Source organism: Pangasianodon hypophthalmus, chromosome 22, assembly GCF_027358585.1.
Source record: "Pangasianodon hypophthalmus isolate fPanHyp1 chromosome 22, fPanHyp1.pri, whole genome shotgun sequence".
In the NCBI taxonomy this organism is placed as follows: domain Eukaryota; kingdom Metazoa; phylum Chordata; class Actinopteri; order Siluriformes; family Pangasiidae; genus Pangasianodon; species Pangasianodon hypophthalmus.
In genome coordinates this window covers 7,499,084-7,514,406 of record NC_069731.1, presented here as the reverse complement: position 1 = coordinate 7,514,406, position 15,323 = coordinate 7,499,084, and the positions used below count along the sequence as shown (strand labels likewise).

General features: G+C 41.1%; 1 protein-coding gene across 4 annotated transcripts in view; it reads left to right on the top strand.

The window, feature by feature from the left end:
* nr4a3 (nuclear receptor subfamily 4, group A, member 3) overlaps positions 1 to 15,323 on the top strand; it is a 30,340-nt gene that overhangs the window by 5,822 nt on the left and 9,195 nt on the right. For 3 of the 4 annotated variants that reach the window (XM_053228004.1, XM_053228005.1, XM_026924343.3), the window contains 4 exons: positions 2,430 to 3,232; positions 9,724 to 9,853; positions 12,396 to 12,559; positions 13,087 to 13,283. In XM_053228004.1, coding sequence (XP_053083979.1) covers positions 2,430 to 3,232; positions 9,724 to 9,853; positions 12,396 to 12,559; positions 13,087 to 13,283 — 1,294 coding nt within the window. Of the gene's footprint in view, positions 1 to 729; positions 1,221 to 2,429; positions 3,233 to 9,723; positions 9,854 to 12,395; positions 12,560 to 13,086; positions 13,284 to 15,323 lie in introns of those variants that run through there. The other variant, XM_053228006.1, reaches the window with a different exon arrangement.

The following is a 15,323-nucleotide window of genomic DNA, read 5'->3' as shown; positions in this document are numbered from 1 at the left end:
ATTTTGAAATGAGAATGGATGATTTGGACACACACACACACACACACACACACACACACACACACAGAGAGAGAGAGAGAGTATTTATTTTCTGTGATGTCGGTTGGTGAGAGTGCAGGAAGAAAGACTGAGTCATTCTCGTGAAGAGACTCCTCCACGTCACACTTTGACCCCTTGGTTGTTCCTCGCGCTGTCTCCATGTCGACAAAGGAGTCGCGCGCGCGCACGTTTCACATCTGGATGAAACACTGCTCTTTAAACAGACCTGCATACACGAAGCTATTAGTATTATTATTATTATTATTATTATTTCTACTCATATTTCTAATTCAGCTCGAACCACATCGACTTTTTATTTTTATTTTTAAAAAGTTTTGTTTTGTTTAATTTGGACCTTTATCCCAACTGATTTCTTTCTTTCTTTTTCTTTCTTTCTTTCTTTCTTTCTTTCTTTCTTTCTTTCTTTTAGGAAATTCAAATCTTCTTCTTATTCTTATTCTTATTCTTATTATTATTATTATTATCAATATTTCTACTCATATTTGTGATTCAGCTATCTGGAATTCAGATTTATGTATTTATTTATTCATTCATTCATTTTTCAAATTATTTTAACTTCGTGAAGTCGAATTCTTTCTTTCTTTCTTATTATCTTCGCGGTCCATCTGAAATCTGATGTCTTTAAATCCGACACACACAAACACACACAAACACACACACACACACACATACACTTCCAGGCACACTGGCATGTATTAAAACAAGTTTAGCTGATAACCTTGGCCATATGTGAAAATACTTTTAACACCCAGATGTACTATAAATTAAAATAAAACCCATCACTTACACGCGCCACTGGGGTAAGTCCAAGTCGCGCGAGACTTGCACGCCAATGCTGATTGCGTAGGCTAATGAGCGCGCTCCCGACAGCTGACGTGAGCGCGCGCAGGTGTCAACCGATTTGACTAAACGCGCGTGACGCGTGGGGAAGGGTGTGCAACGTCAGCACGGTGTCCTGTCTGCATGCCCTACAACACCTGAAGGCAAACAAGTAAATATTCAACACACACACACACGCACACACACACGCGCGCGCGCAGACTACGTACGCAGGTGACAGGATTGATGCAGTTTTGACAGAGCGCCGCAGGGCAGGATTGCGTCTCATCCTACTCAAACCACATTCTTCCATACTACTCCAAACTGCATACTACCAGAGGGTGTGTACTATTCAAGCTATTTTAATTGATACTGTAATACATTTGTAGGTATGAAGTCAAATCCTGTGTGTGTATATGTGTGTGTGTGTGTGTGTGTGTGTGTGTGTGTTAAAGTGGGTTTGAATAAGCACAATAAATGAAATTCAAACTATACTATTCTATACTATTCTATACTATACTATACTATACTATAAAGAGCAATCTAAAATATAATTGTGAAGAGTGTATGACTGAGTATGCAGGAGCAGTAACAGGGGCTTGTGCTAGTGTGTGGTGTGCTTGTGCATGTGTAAATGTACATGGTGTTGGTTCACCCAAGGATACAGTTCATATGTAATTAGATAGTGACACTCTTTATTGTTTTAGTTCTGTTTTTTTCACTGTTTATACACAGCCTTCCTCATTTCAGGGGAGGTATAATATGAGTTTAGTTGTTTGTGCAACAAGTATGGCCCATAAACACAACCCAGATACTGACAGTCCTGCTTGGTAATGTTCTGCCAGACCTATAATTCAGCTATTTTCAGTCTCTTTTATTATTATCTGGCATGAAATGCAATTCGGTGGTCAGGTTAGGTCAGTTAGTCAGGGCTGGTGAGTGACTTGACCAGGACGTAACGTTCCATTTTTGTCATCTCATGAGCTAAGATGCTTCTGTTCACTTTAGAAGTCATCTGTCAGCAACTGTGTGTTCAGCCTCATGATGATCCAGTTTACTAGCATTTACACTTATGTTTGCTTCTTTTTGAAAGAGAGTGATATAATACCACTCCTGCAAACAACTCTAGATTTTCTTGTAGCGATTATGTCTGACAGGTGAGCCAGTTTTCTCCTGAAATAAGTGATTGGCATAAAACAAATTAAAAAGTAGAAATAGAATTGGAAAAAGCTATTAAAGCTGGTATTCTGTATGCTAACCTTATATTCACTTGTTTCATTTTAAATCCATTGTGCTGGAATAGAAATACAAAACAAATAAAAATGTGTCACTGACTAATTACTGACTGCACTAATGTGTTTACCTGTCACACTAACTCAGGGTCCTGAGGCAATGTCTTTTTGTACTAATTCTTCACTAACCGAAAGAAGCCATGATGATAATGCTGAATGTCTTATTCTTATTCACATTTTTACATAAGACATAATTAAGTAGAATTATGTCATAACATTAAGAACCATCCCTCTGGCTTTGTCTTTCTCTCTCTATAGACATGCCCTGTGTTCAGGCCCAGTATGGCCCCGCCCCCCCAGGGTCCAGCTACTCTGCCCAGTCCTTCGTCTATCCCGGCGAATACCACAGTAGCGAGCTGATGGCACCGGACTACGCTAAATGTGATCTGGGTGGAGGTGAGATCTCAGCGGCAGCAGCCACCACGTCACTGCCCAGTTTTAACGTGTTCGTCGAGGGCGGCTTCGAGCCCAAACCCTCGTGCTTGTACCAGATGTCTGCGCCACAACGGTCCACCATTAAGAAGGAAGAGGAGAGTTATGCATCAGTCGATGAAGCCATGGCCACTGGGTCCATGTATTTTAAGCAGTCTCCACCTTCGACTCCACCCACACCACTCCACCCAGGTCCTGCTAGCACCTCTTTCCTGTGGGAGGACCCTCATGGTCTACCTCTGGTGCCCCAGACATGCTCACGCTTCGCCCATTTCTATGATCAGACGGCACAGTCCGTGCCCACTTCCAGCAGTTACGAGGCGCCCATGGGCTTGCAGATCCGGCCCGAGCGCTCTCCTTCGTCTTCTTCCTCGCACCCGCCGCCCGGCCTGGAGCCGCACTCACATGCGCACTCGCACGTGTACCCACTGAGCGTGGGCAAACCAGGAGGCCTGGGCTTCCGTTCGCTGGGCATGGGTCCGTGCCCACAGTCACTCCTGGCAGAGAGCTTGCCGTCGCCACCTGGACGTGCCACCTCTGGGGAGGGCACGTGCGCCGTGTGTGGAGACAACGCCGCCTGCCAGCACTATGGTGTTCGCACCTGCGAAGGCTGCAAGGGATTCTTTAAAGTAAGGAGTGAGAACCACACATAGCACCTCACACATACACACACAAGCCATGTGCAAGTCATGTAGGGGCTGGATTGAATTAAAACACACTGGGCTGGGCTGTAGTTCGAATATATGAGGATGGTTCAGGACACACACATACAGTGCTCTGTCCTATCAGAAAGTTTAAATCTTGAACTTTTAAGGATTCCTTGGCTTCTGAGAGAACCCTTAAAAGTTGTATCACATAAACATTTTAGAGATACCAGGAGCAACCCTTTAGGAAGCGACAAACTCTTAACTGTCTAACAAACTCTCTTCTGAGAGTGTCTTGACGCCAGCTAATCATACTCTCCACTTAGAAAAATCTTAAAATCAGTCATTTGTCTTGTTTTGAACAATAGCTCATGCATTTCCTTATGCATACTTACGCCATGTGAAGCTAGTAGCAGAAAAATTCAAGACTACATAAGGAAATCTTTTTTTTTTTTTTAAAACAACATTCGTCTACTAAGCCTATATTTGTGATTTGGCCATATTATTTCCAATATGACACTCATGCAAGCTGAAAAAAATGTGAATTTGGATTTTAAGGGGTCAGGACATGCTACCTTAGGTGACACTGCCTTGCCATGGATACAGAAGTGCAGGCTTGATTGGCTCAAAAACACTATACATCCAGGAAGTAACTATAGTGTACTTCAGTTATAATCGTGGATGCAGTAAAAATGAAGTATGGTAGACAAAGTTTCCAGAGAGACAGGATGTTTCGGACAAAAATTCTTCATCAACTGAGCAAACAAAGTGCTTCTGAGGCTGTAGGAGGAATATCTCCTGGTTTCACCTCCTACAGCATCAGAAGCACTTTGCTTACGCAGCTGATGAAGGACGTTTGTCCGAAACGTCTTGTTTCTTTGGAAACTTTGTGTTCACACACAAAAAAAATAGATTTCCTTAAATTATTCAATCAATCTCACTATCTCTCTCCTATATATATATAGATAGATGCATATAGATATACATATGATTGTGTGTATAATAGTTTTGTTAATAACTAACTATATCCACATACCCTTACCCTTGATTCAACAAACATTAAATTAGTAATTAAATAAATTTGTAGATAATATGTGGAAATATATATCAGTGGAGAAACATAATTTACTGTTCAAGGTTTTTTTGTTAAGATATTTAGATAATAACTAGTTAAATCAAATAATCATAAGTAAATCAGTAATTAGTATTGTATTGTGTTTTTGTACAACTCTTTGCTGTTGGTTGTTATGCATTGTCGAATGCAGTGCATGTGTGTGGCAGTGTGTTTGCACTACGGCGTTGGCTGGTGTTAATTGTGTATTCATTAACGCCCATTCATGTTGCTCTTGGGGTGAATGGAGCTCTCGGCTGAAAAGTGGCACATACACCCGACGCCCCTCTCTCCTCGAGTGTGAGGCTCAGGGTTAACACACTATTGTACACACTCGGCAGGCTCCTTTACCCAAGGTTGTAGCCTATTGTATTAAGAGAAGGATGTGTTGATGAGAGGAGGGTGTGTGTGTGTGTGTGTGTGTGTGTGTGTGAATATGTATGTTCTTGAGGTAGCAACAGAAATGTTATACACTAAACAATAGTTAAAAAGATAAGCCTTTTCAGGAATTACACAAGATGAGTTGAGTTGAGGTGCTAAAAAAACCGTCCAGTGCTTTGGTTTGAAATGTGAAAAGTGTGTGTGCTGTGTTTGTATGTGTGTGTGCCTGAGTGCTCTCACAAATCGTCTGACCGGCGGTTGCCACGGCGCCTGTGAGGGTCGTCTCCCCCGGCGACCAGCAAGAGGTGTGACAGCGGCGCGCACTTAAAATACAGCAGCCTGGAGCTGTGTCCAATACCTCACACACACACACACACATACACAGAAGACACGTCAGTGGTAGGCAAAGGCACAAAATGCATAAAAGTTAATCTATATTTCCCATGTAGGAAGAGACTATGCAGGCAGGAAATAATGATCAACACTTTCTAAAAAAATATATATAATCATATTTCTCCTGCTTTTATAAAGAAGAGTTCCAGCAGGGTGTCTAGTGGAGAATAAAACATAAAGACAGCATAAAGAGAGAGAGAGAGAGAGAGAGAGAGTGAGTGTGAGTGTGAATTGAAGGATGACTGGAGAGAATGGTGGGCTGGAGATAATTGAATATAGCCTGTGGTCTGGTGCTGAAATAATCTATCCTCGTTCAATTAGTTTCACAATTTATTTTTATTTACTAATTAATAAAAGCAGGGGTTCATCTGCCTCAGGCCTTCATGGCCAACACACACACACACACACACAAGTCAAACAATTAGCACATGCAGAAAGCAACTATTCAATTATATTCCTTAATGCTTTAGCACATAATGCAAACATTAGTGAGGGAATTTTAATGCTTTCCATTATTTCCTATTTATTAAAAAAAGAAAAAAAAAACAGTGACATGTTTTCAGCTGTGAAAACTTACATATATACACACATTTTGAGTATTCCATGCTTAATTTAAATAAATGCAAAACATTGGGCCTAATGGATTGCCATACATATTTGCCATCAAATTATTCCAGCATTAATTGTTGATTCATTGTTGGTTTCTGGCCATCTTTTGGCCATTAATATGCACTGCTTATTCTACTAAATGCTCTTATTTCCATATGAATACATGCCATTTTGTATTAAGTAATGGCGCTGAATATTAGGAAAACTCGGCTCTCTGTTTCACTCAGTCAACTTTTTCACAGTCGCTTCTTTTTTTAAGTTAACTGATTGAGTCATACTGTGCCATGCGTGAGAGTATTATTCAGAATATATGTAAATAATGGAGAGGCAGCAGAGATGAGTTCATTCAGAAAAAAAATACACCTCCATAAGCCACAGCACTGGAAGAACTTGACTCGGTTGTGCACAAATGGCCTGCAACTCTGCATAACTCAATTACACGTGTGCATGAGTGTGTGAGCGTTATTTTGTGTGTAATGAACAGCGTTCAAGGTGAGAGGGCAAAATTAAAGACACATGGAAACATAGGCTGGATACACGAGACATAAAGACATGATAGCGAGCGGAAAAACAGTCACATATTGTAGCACTGGTCGGCAACATATGCGCACACACACACACACACACACACACACACACACACATACACACACACTTAACCAATTAATGATGACCCAGTTCCACCTCTTGCTCTCGAACAAACACACACTTCTAATTACTTGCTCAGAGCGGAGTGAGAGAGTAAAGGAGGGAGAAATAATGTCTGATTAGGGGAGGAGGAAGAGAGGAGAGTGCGATGGAGGGTCCCTAAGGAGTTAGGATGTGCGACGAGGCCATTAGCACATGTTACATGTCATGAATCCACATCCACTTGTCCATACCAGCCCCCCGGACCCTGCTGCGCACTGGACCACAGCGGACGAATGCAGATTTGGGATTTCTGTGTTGTTGTTTTTTTAAATACACAGCACAATTTTACAGACTGCATTTTTATACATGAATATATAAGATGATGATAAGACAGCATGAACCGTATTCAGCTGATATCGCAGTCCACAATGCAGTGCAACATTGCTTTTTTTAACCATGAATAATTTTAGTTCTTATAGAAAGTTTACATTTCTTATGATGATGTAGCGACATGCAGCAATGCAACATATGATTAAGCTAATGTTGTGTTATTGGAGTAAAAAGTGTGAAACCATCCCCAGCTCCTTGGATGGAGCTTGTGACGATTGTGTGCTAGTACGTCCTAGAAATGCTGTAATGAAAATCTGGATCATTCTGACTTGCTCTGACAGACGCTGATTTTCACACTGTAGCTGCTAGTTAGAGTTAACTGAATAATTCAGGCTAACTGGAAAATTAAAAGTGCTTGGATGTACAGTAATTCTGCAAACCAGCCAGATTAAGTAGTGGGCCCCCATGAGAGATATCCATTCTAAATGTGTGTGTGTGTGTGTGTGTGTGTGTGTGGGTGTGTGTGTTTGCGCTCCAGGCGAGGCTTCAGACAAGATGACACCAACCAATAGTCCTGTCTCACTACTGTTCTGCGTTATGTCCTATTAATTTAAGGAAAATGGGAGAGATGGCACGGTGCACAAATCCGTTCAGCTCTGTGTGTACTTGTGTGTGTGTGTGTGTGTGTGTGTGTGCAAAGAGAAAGAGAGAGGGCTTTTCACCTGTTGAAGAATCTCTGGTTTCACAGTACATAGCATGCAACCATAGGACGCTATTCAGTAGAGTAGTGTGAGGTTTCTATGGTGTTTCAGAGGAGGGGTCGAGGAAAGCTAGCGCTCGAGTGACGTCAGGAGCCAGGGGCACCCAGAAATTTTTTTTTTAAAAAACAGTCTGTAGTGGGGCTGCCAGGTCGCCCAAATTGCACAATATCATGAAAAATCTGATGCACTGTTTACTCGGATGCTTTTAGGTGGTGACGCTTGGTGGACCACAAGTGCAGAAAGGGTAACCTACAAAAACCTGAAAGCCACAACAATCGGTGTAGCAATAAAATAAAGCATAGAGGTGTGCTTTTAAAAACAGTAAAGCCCAGCTCACTACTTGCAGCACTGTTATGAATAATTTGCAATCACAAAGCTGGCTAACAATTTTTCACAGTTTAACAAATTGCAGTGTATGCATACTAGTCTGTTCCTATAGCAGACTAGTGACTAGTCATCCGTTCTCTTGGTATTTTTATCTCATTTAATGAAGCAAATGTGTGGACTAAATGGTTCCTCTGAGGAACCATCTGGTCCCAACCTGCTCCCTCTACATCCAGTCTCGATCCACCACTGCGCAGTTTGGGATGCAGCCTCGCTCCATGTCTAAACTGGTCAAAAGAAAAAAACCTAAGTGCATTATGAGAAGTCTGTGCTATCTAATAGGTTAGGACACTCTCAGGAGAAAACTGAATAAAGGTAATTATCTGTACCTTTTCTTTTTACTGGGGTGGAGGAGTGGACCTTTAAAGCTTTTATGCACCTCAGGTACACTATATCCACATTTCCAGGTGAGAGTTGCAAAGACAAGGACAAGGAAAGATAAAGTTTAAGCATCTCAACTTTTTTTTTTTTTAAATATGAGCATGTGCATCATTTGGTCCCCAACCTGTTGCACCTCATTATGAGATTCCTTGAGAGCTTTTACATGGATATTTTCCACTGGTCTTAGAGACAGAATTCCCAGAATAATGCACACACTAGATGGGAGAAGAAAGACGCGCACGCGCAAAGAAAAAAAGGAGGAAAATCCGTAAATAGGTTAAAAGGAAAGTCTGATTAAAGAGAGCTAATGAAAACCTTAACTCCCTGACAGACATCTTGCGGTTTCGTTAAATTAGCGCTGTTTTCTTTTTTTTTCTTCTTTTTTTTCCATTCGGTCTGTTAACCTTGCTCTGGTAGCCTGGCTAAATCTGTAGTGAAACTGCTTTTTTATTTTTTTTATTTTTTTATTTTTTTATGCCGGTATTACGACGCGATTAAATGAGCCACAGATGTCGCTCGTGAAATTTCTGTTTTTATGTTTGTTTTGTGCGCGCTCCTGACGGCGGCGGAACTCGCCGGTCGCACGCATCTCTCTGCAAGCGCGCGCGTCCCGTTTTGCGGTCGAACCGTTTGGGCTGTCGCGCGCACCCCTCTCTCTCTCTCTCTCTCTCTCTCTCTCTCTCTCTCTTTGCAGTTGCACATCTCTCTCTCTCTCTCTCTCTCTCATTTTGCGTGTGCACATCTCTCTCGCTTGCTCTCTCTCTCTTTTTTTGCGCTCTCTCTCTCTCTCTCTCGCCCTCTCTTTCACTCTTTCTGCGCGTGCACATCTCTCTCTCTCTCGCCCTCTCTTTCACTCTTTCTGCGCGTGCACATCTCTCTCTCGCTCTCGCTGCACGCGCGCATCTCTCACTCTCTGTCTTTTTTTTTTTTTTTTTTTTTTTTTTTTTTGCCCGTGCACATCTCTCTCTCTCTCTCTCTCTCTCTCTTTCTCTCTCGGCGCGCGCAGACAGCTCTAATATCATTTTAATAAGGTCGGTAATAATCTCGGCGGAGGAGAAAACCAGCCCAGCGGGGCCCCCTCTCCCTCTCTCTCTCGTTCTCTCTTACTCACACACACACACACACACACACACAGCCCACTACCTAGCGCAGCCGCGAGCTGACCCGCGAGCTCCCAGAGGAGTGTTTGTGCGCGAGAGAGCGGCCCGATCGCACCTCATTGTCAGCGGCTCGCGCTAATCACGCCGTCTCTCCCGCGGGCTCGGCATGGCGGCAAATTAATTTGATCAAATTATCCCGCTGGAGCTCGAGCTTTTTTATTACGCTGTAATTAAAATCTGACCCGGAAGCCAAACCTCCTATTTAATCCTTGACAGAGGGAGGGGAAGGGTGTGGGGGGTGAAATTAAATAATGTGTTTATTGCTGCTGATTGTCTTCTGTCTCTTTTGTGTGTGTGTGTGTGTGTGTGTGTGTGTGTGTGTGTGTGTGCTCACAGAGAACAGTACAGAAGAATGCAAAGTATGTTTGTTTGGCCAGTAAAAACTGCCCAGTGGACAAAAGGAGAAGAAACCGCTGTCAGTACTGCCGCTTCCAGAAATGTCTCAGTGTGGGCATGGTGAAGGAAGGTAAGAGCTCTCAAATGCATGCACACACACACACACACAGAGAGAGAGAGAGAGAGAGAGAGAGAGAGTATCTATGTTTACATGCAATCTAATAAACCCTTAACATACCCTTAATATACCTACTATTGCAGTGAATAATACAAACACACATTTGTATTACTATCATTGTGAGGACCCTCCAGTGACATCATTATTAATGCAGCTAATTAGTGCTATACCTACACTTTAATCTAATCCTAACTAATCCTAATTTAACTTTAATTTTTAAAATAAAAGTTGCAGTTTTTTTGAGCAGTTTTCTTCGTAGGGACCAATCAACAGTCAGATATACCTATCTTTGACATTTGGACATTTGGTTCATGATAAAAACACGCCACTACCCCCCAGCACACACACACACACACACACACACACACACACACACACACACACACATACACACATGCAAAGTTAAATTGAAATTAAGATGGTGGGAGGGACAAGTGTAATGCATTCGTGAATAGTATGATTCAGTTTTGGAGTTGATGCTCGATGCTGATATGAAGGAAATTTGATCAAAACAAGTTTGTCTGTACGTCTGTGTCCTAATGGCTTAATTTAATCCCTCAAACTCCGAGTATCAATCAGCAGGTCTGCATCAGTACATAGCTTTTCTATTAGTCTAATTGTAGTTACTGAATAACTGATTCATGAATTCATAAATTAGTTACTGAATCAAACGCATAAGTTCATATAACCAAATAATACTTAAAGCTTTTAAGGCATTAACTGAGTACAGTTGGGTTTATCTTAAGTTGCTTTAATGAATTAAATGATTTTACGTACATTTAATTCAAAGTGGTATACACACAGTAGCAACACAGACCTTTTTTATGAAAATCAGGATGAAAGCAGTCATGCCTAGAACATGCAGTGGTTAAAAAAATTCAAATGATCATGGAACGTTAGAAAGACTGGTTTGTGGGTGTTAGTTTAGTTAACGCATAGCTGTCTAGGCACAGTCTGATAAAGAATAGTTAAATGGAGTTCACAAAGATTGTATTAGGAAGAATTTACATCTCCATCAAGTTTATCAGCTTCCTTCGCCATTCACATAAACTAAAGGCGCTACGGCTCGACAATTTAATCCCTGCACACGTAAATCCTGATGATAGTTGGCCACTCAACTTGTTGACTATTTATCACGGCAATTATGGCCATGAGCCCAGTGCATATGACCCCTCCTGGACCTGTGGTTAGAGACAGGAGGAGACTGGAAGATAATCTGCACATAAATCACTTAAAACACCACATACACACACCTACAGGCTACAGACGTCGAGGATATGCACCCTAATAAAGCGTTAGTGCTCAGCTCGTCCGGCCGGCACATGAATGAATTAAAAGCTAATGGGAATGTTTATCAGTTACAGGATTTCCATCACACACTTCGCCTTGGCAATCAGGTTTGATCCGCTGCTGTAATGACACTTTGCACGGTGCAGGCATGTATAGGACACGTGTAGATTGTGTTTATAATGGGGCTTATGGGAACGTATATCCGCTTCTGCTGTTCCAGCATTAGTGACAGTATTAGTCTGAAGAAAGCACACATACTGCATGATTGGTGTAATTGAGTGTTTGATATTATGATGAGCACACAGATACACAGTCCATTTACCTCTTCAGAAACACGACATGTCTCTCAAGTGCCATCTACTGGTCAGTTTTTACATGGAGATTTACATGGGGTGTCCAGATTTATCCGCAGAGATCCACCAAGTTTTCAGAAGCACCTCAGGCAAATCAGTAGTCATTGAGGATCGAGAGCAAAGCTAAACAAGAGAAATCATGGTAATCATGGTGGTAGTAATGAAAATCCATAGCAACACTCATCTTCTGCCAATAAGATCAGACACCGTATCGTATACCCATATAAATTAGACATTTATTTTTAAATACTGTTTATATCACATTTGAGCAAAACTACATGTAAGACGTATTCGCCGTAAAAAGATATAGCTGTGGAGCTGCTGAAAGAGACAGCGTTAAGGCTCAAAGGTTGATAAAACTATGTAGATAAAGTAGATACAAAAATTTCTATTTAGCTACCGTGTGTTAAAGGGCATCTTTTGTGTAGTAAGTGTGGTACATTAAAGGTGCAATCAGTGCCTTTTAAGTCAAAACACTTCATTTTTTTAAATTTCTTCTCACATTATTACAGATATTAATAAAATATCTGCTCAGGCTCTCCAAGCCAATATTTGTTTGGAGTTTGTTTCAAAACAGCTAGCTTCAACGAATTTCTTCCAAATCCATATTTCAATTTCTTTCAACCTTTTACTGATTTTCAGTCATCATATACCACTATACTGTATATACTGTAAATATTCTGAACACATTATATCGTAGCAGTAATGCCCACACCTACCCTGGGATAGATGAATGTGTTTAGTCCTACATTGATTTACATCTCAGGTAAAGTTTTTTGGTGGGTAATGATCATGTGAGTATGCGGAAGCATGAGTGTGACGTGTGTACATGATGTCTGTGCATTTCCCAGTGGTGCGCACAGATAACCTGAAGGGGCGGAGAGGTCGTTTGCCATCGAAGCCGAAGAGTCCGCTGCAGCCTGAGCCGTCTCCACCTTCACCCCCTCTCAGCCTGCTCAACGCTCTCGTCCGCGCCTATTCCCAGTCCATCCCCCGGGAGCTCGACTACAGCCAGGTAGCTACATGTGTGCTTGTGTGTATGGACCCTTGCTGTCCTTCTTCACATTGAAATCATATTTAAATGATATTTAACAAGGTCTTAACATCTTTAGAAAGCTAGAACCCTGAACCTTTTTTCTATATTCTAGAGTTGTTTACCTCTCCCTGTGTCTGTCTCTTAGTTTTATATCTCTCACAATTTCTGATGCCTTCTGCATTTCGTTCTGTTTCTCTGTCATTCTGTTTCTTTCTCATTCTTTTCTATCTTTCACTACTTTCACTATTCCTTCTCTGTTGCTCTCTGTTTCCCTCATTCTCTGTCTGGCCCTATCTTTCTGTGTCTCGCCCCCACACCTCTAATTCAGTTTAGTTTCTGTGGCATGACAAATAATGATACTTATATACTGTCAAAGCTTAGGTTATAAAGTTGGGAAGTATTATAGAATACTGAAATATGAACTTGAAATATAAAGAGCAGAAATGAGACAGAATGCTAAAATAGTCTTACTGCATTTAACGCATCTTCTTTGTCACTCGTTCTAGTTCAGTGCAGTAGAGACAGGAACTTTAGCCGAGGCTCAGCAGATTCAGCTCTTCTATCGCGTCCTCACCAGCTCCATGGAGGTGACGCGTCGCTGGGCCGAGCGGCTCCCTGGCTTCACTGAGCTCCACCATGATGACCAGAGTCTCCTCATAGACTCAGCCTTCCTTGAGCTCTTCGTACTCCGCCTGGCCAACAGGTAAGGGTCGCACACACATTTTTATTACTACGTGGTATTCAAACTAATTACAGCGATCACCTTATTATATTATAAATGTATATTAGTCATGGCCTGGGGAGATTCAAAGTGTGTGACGGGATTAGTTAGGCCTGCTGGATCCTTCTGACTTTACTACATTCTTGTTTTAATAAATATGGCTTTCATGGTTCAAATTAGGGCTTATACAATGACGAACACATTTGAAATTGCTATATCACTGTATACAGGGTGTCCCAAAAGTCTCCATACGTAGGGGACTATGTATGGCAGCACCACTTTTGTTGTGTCTTCATCAGTGGAAAAAACTGGATGTCTAGTTTTTAATTGTAATTTTAATAAGTTTGGCAACAGTGTCATGTGTGATGATGCCAAATATATATATATATATATATATATATATATATATATATATCTCTCTATATCTCTCTCTCTCTATATATATATATATATATATATATATATATATATATATATATATATAGAAAGATAGATAGATAGATATCTTTGCAATATATATGTATCTTCACAATATACTGAAAACTGCGATATTGGATTGTACTGGGAATTTTTTCCAACTAGATGAATGAGTTTACATTTGAAACCAACTCGAATCTCCATGCTCTTGGTCTTTCGTTGGTCTGGAGGTTGCTATGGTCACTTGGCTAACCACCTTCGGCATGTACTTTGTTTAAATTTATGGGATAGCAACCCTCCTTAACTCTCAGACATATACGTAGCAACCCTCCCATGACACACTCACATATACGTCACGTTGCTGTCATGCGTTCCAGTCTTTCTTGTAACTTTTTTGTTTACTGATGTAAGTTTTTCAACACTAGGCTTGATAAAAACTAAGTGCGATTTTTAATTTGTTTGCTAGCTGTGACTCAGTGGCGTTCTGATTTCTTTAACAGGAAATGGAATTTTTTTTTTGCTCCGCATTTAGCTAGCAATGCAGCCAAACCTCATCTTTCTCTCTCGCTCTCTCTCTCTCTCTCTCTCTCTGTGTGTTTCATTCTCTATGTCTCTCACTCTGTTTGTGTGTGAGTGAGCAGGTGCAGGGAGGGAGGCCAGTGGGTGGTGCCGTCACAGCCTCAGTAGGGGGCTTCTGACTCACCCGGACCTACGTCACACATGTGCTCGCATAACCAAGCTCACGCAGCATGTACGAACTGTACACGGGAGCAAACGTGCACCTTTACAGTCATGTCAAAACTCTTACACACATTGTGTTTTTAACACACAGTCATCCTCATTCACAGTGTATCACACACCCTTGTAACTGTTGCACATGACGTAAATGTAAAGAATGCGGTTTCAAGAACCTGCTGTTCCCTTTCTTTAGAGCTGTGCAGTGTCTGTGTTCGTCACTGCAGTAATAGATATATGTAGAGTAGGGATGTAATCGAATATGAATGCATTATTCCGATTGAACAGATAATGTGTTTGACACAGATACAAATACAGGTATGAAAAGGAGGTGTGCTATTGTTTGTTTGTTTTTTGTTCACATGGTGTTTGGTTGAGCCTAGAGGTGCACATCGGACCTGGGATCCGGTGTGACACAACTAAAAAGTCACGAGTGAGAGATTTTCACTTTGATTTCACTTTCACATGAAGCTTGCAGGACAAAGACTGTGTTCATTAATGTGTCGTGCTGTGCGGTGCACACTGTGTTCATTCCCTCATCCTTAGTAGCTGCCTGGTCAGGGTCATGGTGATTTACATTAGACTACTAGTTTGTTTATATTGTGGGAAATTTTATTTTTTAATTTTATTTTTTCATATTAAAATGAAAAAAAAAGAAAGAATTTTTTAAAATTAGGCCACACCCACTCCAACATTCTTTAACCTATCCTCTAGCTACTACGCATGTAGCATATAGACACTTACTAGGCAATAATTTCTATTTTTTCATTGTAATGAGTAAAAAAACGGAAAACCAGATTACACCAAACAAGTTTATAATAGCAGCCTGTTGCTGAATTCATGCAATAAAGTTTTAAAATACAGAACTAT